Here is a 15,445-nt window from a genome sequence, read left to right as displayed (position 1 = left end):
GTCTCCACTGTAGTGTCTTCCCTGCTATGTGATACTGTCACTCAGCTTAAGTGGACAAAGTAACCCCCTGCATGCCACAAGTAGATTTGTCGTCCGTAGCATCCATTGCACGTGAGACGTTTGATTGTGTACCTCTGACACGGCACTGTCTTGTGGCTTGCAGAGTAGCATGGCAGTCTCACAAACTATAGGTAGATAATATTTCGATGTAGTGGTGAGGATTCTAAAAAAGAGAAGAATCGCCACTTAGCTGTTAGCATGGTTTATGATGCCAGACCTGGGTCAAGTATTCTCAAGTACCATAAAATATTAATCAAATACATATAGCTGGACGAATGCTGGCCTGTCTTGACTGTGGCAGGTTGATGCCTGGGGGATAACTAGTTTTTAATTACAGAAACTGACAACCTCTGTGGGATTTTTTTTTCAACACGGCTAACATTTACTGGGGCGTTTTCAGACAACTGACCCCTTTTTTCAACAGTCTGCCAGCCCCAGTCAAGCTTTCAGCAGCACTTGTTTTGCTTTTAGTAACTTCAACCCAGGTATGGTAGACTCTGTAAGGAATGGAGTTTGTCTTTTGATATGTGCTGTATTGCATTCTCCCTCCTTCCTCCCTCTCTACTCAAGAACTTGGGCAGAAGGGTGATGCCCCTGCTCCCATCTCTCCTCTCTCCCCTCTTCACTCTCCCGATTCCCTGGAAGAGCTCTCTTTGAGCGAAAGCCCCAACCAGCCCTCTCTTCTAGGACCTACTGGACCCTTGAGCCCCTTCTCCACGGAGGCCCCCGCTGGTCGCTCCAAGGAAATCTCTTGGGGTGAAGAAGAAAAGGACTTCGGTCATAGTCAGAATAAGGATGATCAGTTAGCTGCTCCTTACCTGAGTTTAGGTAAAGACCCAGGGCCTCACAATCTTTGTGAAGATAGTGGAGTTTCATTCTCACCTGAGGAGAAACTAATTAGTTCAGATCGGTCTCTCACAGACCCCTCCCCGTTGACCACCTCAGTGGTTGTCGAGTCTCACATTGCCTCCTTTGACCCAACAGAGCACTGGGATTCGCCATTCCTAGCATCGCAAGACAACTCCAAGGTCTCCATGGATACCGTCTCCAAGAATGCAGACACCTTTGGCTCTGCCAGGTATGAGCCAGATCTGCATGGCAACCAGTCCGATGATGATGATGACGACGACTTGATGTACGAGGTGAAGAAGAAGAATAACCCGTTCGAGGGCTTTTCCCCACTGGCAGACAGTGGCTCCTATAAGTTAGAGGAATCCAAGTCTGACCAGAGAGCCACAACAGTGTCAGAACATCCCACTCCAGATATTGTCCAGTACAGGCAAGCTGAAGAGCTCCAGGATAACCCACCATCGTTCTTAGATGAGAGCAAAATATTTGAGGGAGGGATGAAGCTCACTGACTCCCTCATGCAGCCAATCAGTCAGTTCTCGTCTGGTGTGCTAGAGGAAGATGAGGACGAAGAGGAGGAGTCTCGTCTTCCACCCTCACTTCCAGACATCTTGAAGTCTTCTCCGCTCAACCCTGACAAAATGGACTCTGGTTCTTCTGAGGGAAGTCCAGAGGAGCAGAGCCCCATTCTTGAACGTAGGATGATGGAGTCACCCAATCCCCCAATCAATCTGTCCGCCAACAACCCCTTTGCTCTCGATGCTAAAGTGTCTCTGCTAAAGGAGATGGCTGATGAGATGGAGGTCAAAGTGTCTGATAAACCAAAAGATGAAGACGTGAAAAGTTTTGGTGCATTTGATCTTGTCAAAGAGGCTGGGGAAACCTCGCCGTCACACGTCAAAGAAGAGCAACCTGTCAAAATTGAACAGAAAGATTGGTTCTCAAGTCACGTTTCTCCCAAAGTGAACGAGAAGTTTGAGCCTCTCAACTTTGAAAGCAAGAAATCCCCTGCTGAAGATTCGGATTCAGAGTCGCCAACAGCAGACTCTCTGTCTCCTGTCCTGGAAGCAATGGCCAAGAACCCTGCCAGCTTTCAGGTGGAGAAGAGCAACATTAAAATGGAGCTGGAGGACCCCGAGTTGGCTGAAGAGGTCTCTGAGCATGAGGTTTCATCTGAGGAATTCGAGTTTATCGAGAGACCACCCAAGGGAGTAATCGATGAGTTCCTTGAGGCATTAGACACTTCCAAGTTTGCATCCTCCAAGGCCCCCGAGATCCCCATGGATGAGGACCTGAGCTTTAAGCACAAAGAAGTGTCTTCATTTTCTGTGTCTGCTCCAACAAAGATAATCCAGCCTGCTGGGAAGGCCGAAGAGGATGAAAGTCAGAGCTCGTACCGCCTTCTTAGCCAGTCCCCCCAGAAGAGCAAAGCAGAGCTGGAGAAAGTCACTCCTCAGGAACCACCATCCCAAACTCCACTGGTCTATTCCACTTTCTCTAAGCCAGAAGAGGTCGCTAAGAAGAGTGCGGAAGGCGGAAAACAGTTCAAGATGCCAAACTTGAACCTCACAGCAGGTAAACAAAAGCATGGAAACCATCCCTTGCACTTCCTCCGTTTTCATTGGCCTCATCGACCTCATTTCCATCGTCACTCTTTTGTTCTTCCCGTTTTCTTTCAACCATCAACAACCACCACCCTCTCCCTGGTGCTACCTAGTTCTTCGCATCCAACCTTTGCCTGCGTTTTCTTTGACATTTTAACCCTCAACTGAATGTTTGGCTCCCCTAAATATCTGCTTTGAGTTTCTTTATTCTCTGGAAATAACCTGGAATGTTAATGTGAAACCAAACACCCACTGACATGTAGGCCAAGCTAGGAGCCCAGCACCTTCTTAGTGGACCTACAGTCGTCCTGGTGGTTTACAGGCGTTTCTTTACTGCCAACATTACGTTAAATTGCAAGGAGAGAATAATATAATTTGACTGTATTAGCTTTGCTCTGCCCTTGAACCTCCAACAATCCCTCTTAATTATTTTTTGTTGAAACTCGTAAATAACCACAATTCATAAATTAATAAACTCTTTAGTGTTGAGTGTAATCCACATCAACTCTATACTGAAAGAAGTAAGATGTATTTGTAACAATGCTAAGGTTCTACTTAAATGCCTTATTTGGTACCATGGACTTCAAATAGAACATGTGAAAGATGGAGGGATCAAGTGTTAGAGGATTCTTTTCCAGGTCAAACTTCACCACACGTGTCCTTACTATTTTTTAGGTGATTCAGTTTAACATTTAAACTTGTAGTCCAGATACCACTTTTTCACTTTCGATACCATATCAGCAGAAAAGGAATCATACATACTTTTGTTTAATAGTGTGGAATGTTAGAAAAGGTTCGATACAGAGAACGGTGATCGGTATAAAAAGGCTAACCTATTTATTATTAACCATCTGGACTAGACTTCTGCTGTCTTTACGTTGCAGTGGAGTGGTAATTGTTTATTTTGGTGACACCGAGTGGTCACAAGAATCCATGAATGCGGTCACGTTTGTTACTGGATACTTTCTATTACACTTCTGCCTTGGAAACTTTGTATGTGTAAGCAATATACAACTATAGTTATTTGATACTTGTTTATGTTGACGAATGTGATGTTTAATTGTTCAATGATTATTACCTTTGTCTGTCTAGCTTGTTTGCTATTGTGTGCTTAGCTGTTGTGTAGCTGTTAGCTCCCTATAGCCTAGCATGTTCACCTTTAGTAAATGACTTTAGTGAAATGGAAGAAAAGGCCAATCTTGTGTGCTTATTGGAGGACATTTAGATGTTAATTAGGTTGGTGCAAGTAAACACGCGGCAGGACTGCTGGTATCGCACATGATACCACACACAAGTAAACACGCTGCTGGACTGCTTGTATCGTACATGCTATCACACACAAGTACACACGCTGCGGGACTGCTGATATCGCACATGATGCCACACAATTAAACACGCTGCGGGACTGCTGATATCGCACATGATGTCACACACAATTAAACACGCTTCGGGACTGCTTGTATCGCACATGATGTCACGCACAAGTAAACACGCTGCTGGACTGCTTGTATCGCACATGATATTACACACAAGTACACACACTGCGGGACTGCTGATATCACACATGTCACACACAAGTAAATACGCTTCGGGACTGCTTGTATCGCACATGATGTCACGCACAAGTACACACGCTGCGGGACTGCTGATATCACACATGATGTCACACACAAGTAAACATGCTGCGGTACTGCTTGTATCGCACATGATATCACACACAAGTACACACAGTGCGGGACTGCTGATATCACTTATGATGTCACACACAAGTAAACATGCTGCGGTTCTACTGCTTGTATCGCACATGATGTCACACACAAGTAAACACGCTGCGGGCCTGCTTGTATCGCACATGATATCACACACAAGTACACACGGTGCGGGACTGCTGATATCACTTATGATGTCACACACAAGTAAACACGCTGCGGGCCTGCTTATATCGCACATTATATCACACACAAGTAAACACGCTGCGGGGCTGCTCGTATCACACATGATATCACACATTTTACATGCAAACACATATCATCCAAAATAGTTTTTTGTAAGAATTTTTTCTCAGCAATATATTGACCTACAAATTATTGCCGATAAACGATATTATTGCCATTATTTTTTATTTTTAGACCAAATTAACCACTGATATAATGATTATACATAATAATAATAATAATAATAATAATAATAATAATGGAAGTATACTATTTCAAATGCTTTTAACTTGTATTTCTCGTATATTTCAACATCCTAATTGAAATCTAAACTTTTAAATACTAAGTTAAATAAAAATAATAATAATATAAAATAAAATATACTGTCTGCAAGCAAAAATTGACGTTTTAAGGAAGGGGTGGGGGACCCTCAAATATACACAACCAAAACAATAAATAAAATGGCTAAATAAAGTTATTGTGACAAAAGGATCACAGTTATTATTATTGTTGTCTTGTTGAATGTGCTCAAAAAGTATTTATATACACACACACACAATAAAATCCTTTAACCAAGTTTCAAAATAAAAAGACAAAATATGCTTTCTTGGTAGAGGAGACATTAAAGATGGTTCTGGCTTCATAAGAGCCATATTATTTATTTGTGTGTTTAAATATGTTTATCTTCTTTATCAGTTTGTTAACTTCCAGTTTGTGTGACGTCACGTAGGATCACTTCCGGTAGACCGGAGTTCTTGTCCGTCTGTTTCAACTTGTCGACTTTATCGATCACTTTGTGCAAAAACAGCACATCCTTTATGTTTAATGTGAATACTGTCGCTCTCTTATTTAGACAATAATGTGTTTCCACATGTTTAGATTGGGGAATTACGTTTCGTAACGGGGAAATTGGTCAACATGTTAACATTTAAGCGGTTATGAATGCTGATTTTTCGACCATTTTATTGGAATATGGTCATAAGAAGAGTGACCAGCTCTTGCAAACCGTCTCTCTCACCAAACACTTTTATAAAAACAAACATCGATATGAATGTACGACACACCTGCACTATGTGATGCGAGCGCACCTCACAAAGAGTCCAAAACACCTAATGATGGACAAGATGATTCACTCCCTTCTTTTCAGTCCGCTACAACACAAACCCGCCAGCTATTAAAACCGATGAAAATCATGAATGCTCTTGAAGTGTGCAGATGGCATTTATCGACACTGGAAAACTTACCGACTTTGTTTAATTATCGTCGGTTGATTGCAGACCTGGGCAAATTAAGGCCCAGGGGCCGCATGTGGCCCGTTAAGCTTTTCAATCTGGCCCAAATAATTTTTTTTTATCTTTAAGATCGAAACTGCAGCCGCCATTATGATGTTTAGTGATGTTTTCAAATGACCGTAAGTCTTGAACTATACAAAGTGTTTCAATGGTTGGAATCTGCACTGTTGCATGATATACTAGTTACTATGGTCATCTAATTAGTTAGTATGGTCATGTAATTAGTTACTATGGTAATCTAAGTCACAGCAGCTCAGGGAGCGTTTCCACAGAGTGGTTCCAGAGTGGCCAGCCTAAAATGCAGGTGTCAGGGACAGACGCGGAAGGAGATTTTTACAACAAAGTTCTAAAACTTAGGGATATATCAGATTGTAGATGGGTTTTTTTTACCCCTTCGCGTTCATATTTCGTTGTGTTTTTTGCATTTTTGTTGCGTTTCGCTGGATTGTAAGGGTTAGGGTTAAGTAGTGGGTAGGAATGATGTTTGATAAGAAATTATCGAGTTCGAGCCCATTATCGAATCCTCTTACCGAACCTATTCCTTATCAATTCTCTTATCGAATCCAGATAGGTTGTTGTATATGGAAAAAAACACAATATTTGGTTTAACAAAAGCTCACTTTTATTTTAAAAGAAAAAAATAAAATAAAATAAATAAATATTGACTGTTAACCCCCAAAAAAAAAAAATATATATATATTGACTGTTGTTACCCAAAGTATATTAAGTGGGATTTTTCAGAAAAACAAATATATACAGTAACACAAAAACAACCTGTCTCTGTGATCACTATAGGTGAATAACCATGCCTCGAGGCGTTTTTTCCGGTCCATTATTTTTGCTGCTTGTGTGACATCACAGGAAATGACGTAGCTCAGTCTAATGATTGAGCTACGTCATTTCCTGTGATGTCCCACAGGGCATTTCTTGTGGGACGGGAATCGTTCCCAGAACCAACTCTTTTTCGTTACTATAGTGGCCTCGATAACGGGAACCGGTTCTCAAAAAGGGATTCGAGTCCATGGAATTGGTTCTTTTCTTATCGAACGGTTCTTTTCTTATCGAACAACCGGGAGAACCGGTTTCGAACATCATCCCTAGTAGTGGGACGTTCACATGTTGTCAATATTCACTGTTTTATCGTTCATAGTTAATATTGTAAATCCCACATTCTTTATTTTCATGTACATTCTCTGGGTGTCTCATTCAGTAAAAAAATTTAAAATTCCATTCCGTTTAAGGCGGTCTGTCATAACGTTTTTAGCATTCAATCAGACATTATTGTGAGGTTTTGTATTTGTGTTCCTAAAAATAGATACGCCGGCCCCCAAACACATTTTTTTTTCTCTACATTTGGCCCCTCGAGTCAAAATAACTGCCCAGGCCTGGTTAATTGACTTATTGAATATCGGCCCAGGCCTATTGGACAGATATCACTATAGTCATTGTCATCTCAGGGCATTCAATTGATCGCAACTGGAGTTTTTGGTTTGTATGAGAAGGCGTTTGGCATCTCATCCGAGTAGACTTCATCAGTTCATGCTCATAGACTTAGATTGGTCTGATCTAGTCTTGACGAAAATGTCAGCGGTAGTTTTCATATTGTTCCCTCTACCGGACTGAGACAAGTTTTCACAGGAATGAAGACATGTTCTCCTTTAGAACGTGCCCAGCCCTAAGCAACCACATCTTGTCTGTATTGGAATTAGGTGACTCAGCTGCATCCTGACCGAGGATGTGATAGTTGTCAGCAAACTTCTATAGAAGGGAATCAGGCTTGCATATTTGCGTGTTGCTAATTAAAGCCTCCTCCCTGCATTGCGACGCTGGCAGCCCCCCCGAAGATTCTGTGGAAGGAAGTCAGCCAACAAGCTGGTGCTAGTAGTCCTCATCTTGTGGGTCTAAGTGTGTGCAAGGCCATTGTTTGCCGGAGGGTAACGTGCATGGTTTTAGTGCCGTGCTAGACCATGAGTGCATGAAGCTGGTCCACATCAGGCTTAAAAGTCACAGCGGGAAGACAGACTTTGTACTTTTACGCAATGGACTCTTTCGCCAGGCTTGTAACATTATTTAGCTGTTTGGCAAGAGAGCCAGTAAATCATCACAGGATGATGCCATCATTCACCAGGGGAGTGGAAGTTCTGCAGAACCTTCTGGAGCACAGGTGTCAAACTCAAGGCCTGGGGGCCAGATGTGGCCCGCCACTTCATTTTATTTGGCCCTCAAAAGCCTGGAAATAATATGTATCAATAAAGTACTGTGACTTTTCTTACTACATTTATTCTTTCTTTGTATTTTGGGAGAAAAGAAAAAATGCACTCCATGTAATCTCAAATTGCGTAAATGTCAACGTAAATATTGTCTAATTATGCAAAAATATATTATATATTCAAATATTTTTTTAGATATAAATAAATACTAATAATAATGATTCCAAAGCAAGGTATCCATCAAATTGTGCAATGTAAAAGTAGCAATAGATTTCATGATAGAATTGTGAAATTTACTGTGGTTTTTACAGCATTTTTCTCTAAATGAAAAAAAAAACGGTACTTTTTTTTATTGTAATAAACTGTGGTGCCGTTTTGGCGTTTACAGTAATACACCGAAAAATCCACAGTTTGCGGTACATTTGCGGTAAAACAAAGCAAACAAACTGGCAGCTTAGATGCCAAAATTTTACTGTAAAATTGCATTTTTAAAAAAATATACAGTAAAAATAACATGTTAATTTTACAGTGAAATTCTGGCAACTGGGCTGCCTTTTTGTTACCATAAAAACAGCGGTACTGTTTTTCAATTTACTGTAATATACACTAAATTGTATGGTGAAACTATTGCAATTAACCCTATTTTTTTTACATTTTAATTTTAAAAAAAAAACTAATAAAATGCATAAAAATTGTGTAATAATAGTATTCACTGTTAGAAACGGCCCTCTAGGGCCAAACATAACTGCGATGTGGCCCTCAGTGAAAACGACTTTGACACCTGCGTTCTGGAGGGTTTAACCAGGTGAAGAGCTCATGAAGGAAAGAATTGGAAAAGAGCCTGATTGGGTTCACTTTTAGAGAAGCCTCTTTCAGGACACTGCTCCCCTCTGGTGGACTTAGTGTGTTACTACAACGAGCTACTGACTTACTGATGGTAAACATAGTCCTCAAAGAGTGGGACAGGCCCCCCTGAGGGGCGTGTGTGACCTTGGGGGACATGATTTTATGATGAAGCATATGTAGCACTTGGCTTCACTGTAACATGTTCTGCATGCAATTGCATAGCATCTTATTCAATGTTATCTAATGCAACAAATATATTATCATACACTACAAACATTTAAAAATAAAACATCAAATATCTGCTTATGTATGAATCTATAATATTGTTCATGTTAATAATGTAAAGTTAGTTGCATTTTTATCAATTCAGGCAGGAAAGTGATTCCTTATAATGTAACAAACATATTACACACTACACCTTTTTTTGTTCAAATAAAAAAATAAAATAAATGATTGACTTGATTTCAAAGCACGTTATCCATTAAATTCTATATTGTAAAAATTACAATACATTTTACACTAAAAGAAAAAAAAAAAGAATTGGCTGCTCAGTCCCCAGAGTTTTACCATTAAAAATAGTATTTTTTCTATTTACAGTAATAAACCGCAAAAATAACCATATATTTTACAGTTTTAAAAAAGACTATCCGCTCAGTCGCCAGAATTTTACCGGAAAAACAGGGTTTCCGCAGGTCATTAACGCATTAAAAGTCAGCCAATGGCTTTTGTGAAAATTAAGCTCTTAAATGACATTTAAAAACCATCAAATAAGACCGTTAAGAATAGTATTTTTTCTATTTACAATAATAAACCGCAAAAATAACCATATATTTTACAGTTTAAAAAAAACCTGTCTGCTCAGTCGCCAGAATTTTACCGGAAAAACAGGGTTTCCGCAGGTCATTATAACGCATTAAATGCCAGTCAATGGCTTTTGTGAAAATTAAGCTCTTAAATGACATTTAAAAACCATCAAATAAGATGTCTGGAGACATAAAAAAATTAAATAATTGCAGTTGGCAGCAAAAGAAGACAAAACAAACCACCCAACCCAGTTTTTCCAATTGGGGGGAAAAACTGCACTTCAAGATGTTCAATATTTATTGAAGTAAAATTTTTGCCAACAAATATTGAGAATCCATTTTTTAAAAATGTTTGTTCACCTATTTAGTTGTTTACCAGCGCTTCTTTATCGCCAACATTACTTTAAATTGGGAGTACAGAAAAATATAACTAGTAGTTTATGCATGTTTACCTTTTGTAAATGACTTGACTAAAATAGAAAGAAAAGACCAACCTTGTGTGCTTATTGGAGGACATTTAGATGTTAATTAGTTTTGCTCAAGTAAACACGCTGCAGGACTACTTATATCGCACATGATATCACACACGTAAACGTGCTGCAGGACTGCTTTTTTTGCACATGATATCACACACAAACACGCTACGGGACTGCTTGTCTCGCACAATTATATTGCACACAAGTAAACACTCCACAGGACTACTTATATCGCACATGACATCACACAAGTAAACACGCTGCAGGACTGCTTGTATCGCACATGACATCACACACGAGTAAATACGCTGCAGTACTGCTTGTATTGCACATGATATCACACACACGTAAACACGCTGCGTTACTGCTTGTATCAGATATGATATCGCACACAAGTAAACACTCTGCAGGACCCCTTGTATCGCACATGATATCACACACTAGTAAACACGCTGCAGGATTGCTTGCATCGCACATGAAATCACACAAGTAAACGTGCTGCAGGACTGCTTGTACCGCACATGATATCACACACAAGTAAACACGCTGCAGGATTGCTTGTATCGCACATGATATCCCACATTTTTCTCGCAAGCAAATATCATCCATACCTGTGTTGTTTTTTTTATATGATACTAGACAGATATCACTATGTCATTGGGACACCCCTGATTTAGTCCACATTGACTGGTTGTAGTTGCTTTATGCTAGGGCTCTTCAACTACATCATGAAGAGGGCCGCAGTTTCAAGAGCCCAAGGGCTCAGGGGCCGGACATGGAAATTTGAATGTTTCGTCAGAAAGTGCCTCCGTGGGATATATTCCTCTGAGACAGCGTTTACTTACTTACAAAGTAAACACATCTGCTTTCATGCTGCACTGTCAATAAATTCATTATTCTGCCCTCGCTACTTGTTTCCAGCGTGTGCAGCTAGACAGATAGTTAACAGCATAAAGAAACAAAAGCCCCAGAAGTTTTGTTGAGGATCGGTGTTCCTTCTTTTGAAATATTTTCCTTCCTCGGTTTTTAGTTCTTTACATTTCTTCCTTCGTTTAGGTTTGTAAGGGTGCAAATATAAACATAAAATAAACATAACAAAAGTATAACGTTCATTGTGTATTTCTACATAAATAAAATATAAATTAATCAACATTCACATCAAACATTGTGACTCATCACAATTAAAGCGTCTACTGGTTAAATTTAGCGCTGCATGTTTTAAACTACCTTTTATCGCCGGAGTTAGTTGTCAGGTTCAAACACATCTATTAAACAAGACAAGAAGCAAAGAATTAAACAGACAAAATTCAATTTGGCTCAGTGAGGAGAAACGTGTACATCTGTACCCTTACAGTGTCATCTCGCTCTGCCAAAAGATTGCACGCCTCCTTCTTTTATTTGGACCTTCCCTGACCACATGGCAACAGCTGCTTCCAAAGGGACGGGGGTCGTAAACAGCCATCGCCTTTGATTAAAACAGTTCAATAGAAAAGGTCGGTTCAAAAAAGAGGTTGTGAAAGAGTTCAAAAAAGAGGTTTGTAAAAGAGTCAAAAAGAGGTTCGTAAAAGAGTTCAAAAAAGCGGTGCCTGGAGGGGAGTCAGGCCCTGTTTCCTCTCCGCTTTGTAGTTCTTGGGTCACAACAATATCTTTCTGTTGATTACAATACATGAAAGAAACAGAACACCTTCATGTTGCTTTCCATCCTACACAGTGGAGTTTTACAAGCCTTCTTCTTGGTAGGTTCAAAAACATGTTTTTGCTTCTCGCTGGGAACTCATTGAAAGACAAAAGTTTTTGTGATAACTTAGATAAAAGTATCCTAACATTAGTATCCGACAAAAGTCAGCAATTTCAACACAAAACAAACTAAATATATTTATGTACAATATCTTACTACCAAAAAAATTTGACCAAGTTTCGTGATGAAGTTTTACACGTCTGGATTTCTACCGTTGTTGCAGCTTGTCAGGGAACAATGCGTCCGTCTCTTAAAAGGTCCGACGGGAAACAATGACTCGAGCACTTGCTCTGGGGCAGAACATTCACACTTGGTTGTCCAGTCGTTGTTCAAAGTCCGATTTTGGCAATTTAATGAAATTTGTTCCCGGGTTGAATGAGTAGTCGTCTTCTGCTGCTGCTTCACTCTGACACATATGCCTCGAATACTGCATACATGATCAACCCTGGTTTGAATGCTTCCATCCAGCCTATTTGGGCGAGGCCCATCGGGCCGGATGTGTCCAGGTTCTTGATGAAAATGTCAGTGGTAGTTTCATATTGTTCCCTCTACTGGACTGAGACAAGTTGTCACAGGAATAAAGACATGTTCTCCTTCTTTAGAACTTGTCCAGCCGTAAGCAACTACATCTTTTCTGTATTGGAATAAGGTGACTCGGCTGCATCCTGGCTGAGGAAGTGATAGTTGTCAGCAAACTTTCGTAGAAGTGAATCGGGCTTGCATATTTGCGTGTTGCTAATTAAAGCCTCCTCCCTGCATTGCGACGCTGGCAGCACCTCTGAAGATTCTGTGGAAGGAAGTCAGCCAACAAGCTGGTGCGAGTAGTAGCCTCACATCACGTCCTCATCTTGTCTGTCTAAGTGTGTGCAAGGCCAGTGTTGGTGGAGGACAAGGTGCGTGGTTTTAGTGCCGTGCTAGACCATGAGTGCATGAAGCTGGTCCACATCGGGGTGAAAAGTCACGGCGGTACTTTGACGCAATGGACTCTTTCGCCAGGCTTGTAACATTATTGTAGCTGTAAGAGCCAGTAAATCCATCACAGGATGATGACATCATTCACCAGGAAAGTGGAAGTTCGGCAGAACCTTCAGGTGAAGAGCTCATTAAGGACTGAAGAGTTGAAAAGAGCCTGATTGGGATCACTTTTAGTGAAGCCTCTTTCAGGACGCTGCTGCCCTCTGGTGGGCTTAATATGTTACTACAACAAGCCACTGTCTTACTGATGCTAAAGGAACACACAAGAAGTAGGTCTGTCCTTAAAAGGTCTAGTGATTTACACCAGCGGTCCCCAACCACCGGGCCGCAGCCCGGTACCGGTCCGTGGATCGATTGGTACCGGGCCGCACAAGACATTAAAAATTTTTTTTTTTAAATATTTATTTTTTATTTTTTTATTAAATCAACATAAACACAAGATACACTTACAATTAGTGCAGCAACCCAAACAAACTCCGTCCATTTACACTCATTCACACTCATTCACACAAAAGGGTTGTTTCTTTCTGTTATTAATATTTCTGGTTCCTACATTATATATCAATATAGATCAATACAGTCTGCAGGGATACAGTCCGTAAGCATGCATGATTGTATTTTTTTTATGACAAAAAAAAATTAAATAAAAAATACCATAGCCATAGCATGTTTTGGCGCATTCACACAATAAACACCTACAATATGATATATTATCACTAGAGATGTCCGATAATGGCTTTTTTGCAGATATTCTGATATTGTCCAACTCTTAATTACCGATTCCGATATCAACTGATACCGATATATACAGTCGTGGAATTAACACATTATTATGCCTAATTTTGTTGTGATGTCCCGCTGGATGCATTAAACAATGTAACAAGGTTTTCCAAAATAAATCAACTCAAGTTATGGGAAAAAAATGCCAACATGGCACTGCCATATTTATTATTCCAGTCACAAAGTGCATAATGTTTTTTAACATGCCTCAAAACAGCAGCTTGGAATTTGGGACATGCTCTCCCTGAGAGAGCATGAGGAGGTTGAGGTGGGCGGGGTTGAGGTGTGGGGGGGTAGGACGTAGCGGGTGGTGTATATTGTAGCGTCCCGGGAAGAGTTAGTGCTGCAAGGGGTTCTGGGTATTTGTTCTGTTGTGTTACGGTGCGGATGTTCTCCCGAAACGTGTTTGTCATTCTTGTTTGGTATGGGTTCACAGTATGGCGCATATTTGTAACAGTGTTAAAGTTGTTTATACGGCCACCCTCAGTATGACCTGTATGGCTGTTGACCAAGTATGCCTTGCATTCACTTGTGTGTGTGAAAAACCGTAGATAATATGTGATTGGGCCGGCTTGAGGTGGTGGGGGGCTTGGGGGTAGCGGAGGGTGTATATTGTAGCGTCCCGGGAAGAGTTAGTGCTGCAAGGGGTTCTGGGTATTTGTTCTGTTGTGTTTATGTTGTGTTACGGTGCGGATGTTCTCCCGAAATGTGTTTGTCATTCTTGTTTGGTGTGGGTTCACAGTGTGGCGCATATTTGTAGCAGTGTTAAAGTTGTTTATACGACCACCCTCAGTGTGACCTGTATGGCTGTTGCCCAAGTATGCCTTGCATTCACTTGTGTGTGTGAGAAGCCGTAGATAATATGTGATTGGGCCGGCACGCAAAGGCAGTGCCTTTAAGGTTTATTGGCGCTCTGTACTTCTCCCTACGTCCGTGTACACAGCGGCGTTTTAAAAAGTCATAAATTTTACTTTTTGAAACAGATACCGATAATTTCCGATATTACATTTTAAAGCATTTATCGGCTGATAATATCGGCAGTCCGATATTATCGGACATCTCTAATTGAAATACTTTCTGTACTTCAAGAATTACAGTCATTTAAAAACAGCATTGCACATCATAATGGCGGCTACAGTTTTGATGTTAAAGGTCTAGAAAATGGATGGGTTGATGGGTCTAAAAAAAATTATGTAGAACGTCCGGTGGGCCGAAATGAAATTCTTAATGCGCCGCATGTGGCCCGCGGGCCGTATTTTGCCCAGGTCTGACCTAAAGAGTCCAAAGGTGTGGGTCAGCAGGTCAGGGAGCATGGAGGGCAGCAAGATGATGAGTCAAAGGTGTGGCAACGCCTTTTGTAATGTTGCTGCGTCAGAGCGCTGATGGCAGACGGTCAGCTGACTGCTGCAACACCCCCTCCTCTTCGTCCTCCTCCTCCTCGTCCTTCCTGCCAGTGCAGTGTTGGCGAGCGTGGAATGTGTGCTTGTGATCGTCCGCCATGGACAAGACCTGTGTGGACTCAAGCAAAGCTGCGTGGAGGCAGCAGGGTACGCCTCCGTCTTTATTCCTTTCTATCTGGCCGCGATGAAGACATGTTTGTTTGCTGCTGCTGCGTGAGATGAGCGGGACACCGTCCTCGCCATGATGTGCTTCCATGGACGTGGGAGACAGCTCCGAGTAGTTTAGTCCAGTCGCTTCTCCTTTTTCAGATAAAACTCGTTATTAACGGGTTTGGTCTTGTGCGGGTTTGGTCTTCACAAATTCCTGTTTGTGCAATGTGCTGCGTGTTCCAGCGCAGGACCTTTGGACACGCTGCAGCTGTGTCCAAAGGTGGATCGCAGGGATGGAGGAAATGACCACTGATTGGCTGGAAGGACA

The 15,445-nt window shown here is 41.2% G+C and overlaps 1 protein-coding gene across 10 annotated transcripts in view; it reads left to right on the top strand.

Annotated features, from left to right (window-relative positions):
- Positions 1-15,445, top strand: part of rtn4a (reticulon 4a) — a 39,881-nt gene that overhangs the window by 9,229 nt on the left and 15,207 nt on the right. For 3 of the 10 annotated variants that reach the window (XM_062059444.1, XM_062059443.1, XM_062059442.1), the window contains one exon: positions 631-2,484. The exons of 3 other annotated variants lie outside the window; for them this stretch is intronic. In XM_062059444.1, the coding sequence (XP_061915428.1) occupies positions 631-2,484 (1,854 nt within the window). Of the gene's footprint in view, positions 1-630; positions 2,485-14,971; positions 15,115-15,445 lie in introns of those variants that run through there. 4 more of the 10 variants (XM_062059448.1, XM_062059447.1, XM_062059445.1 and 1 more) reach the window with 3 other exon arrangements.

Source organism: Entelurus aequoreus, linkage group LG09, assembly GCF_033978785.1.
Source record: "Entelurus aequoreus isolate RoL-2023_Sb linkage group LG09, RoL_Eaeq_v1.1, whole genome shotgun sequence".
NCBI lineage: Eukaryota > Metazoa > Chordata > Actinopteri > Syngnathiformes > Syngnathidae > Entelurus > Entelurus aequoreus.
This window is presented reverse-complemented; position numbering and strand designations above follow the sequence as displayed.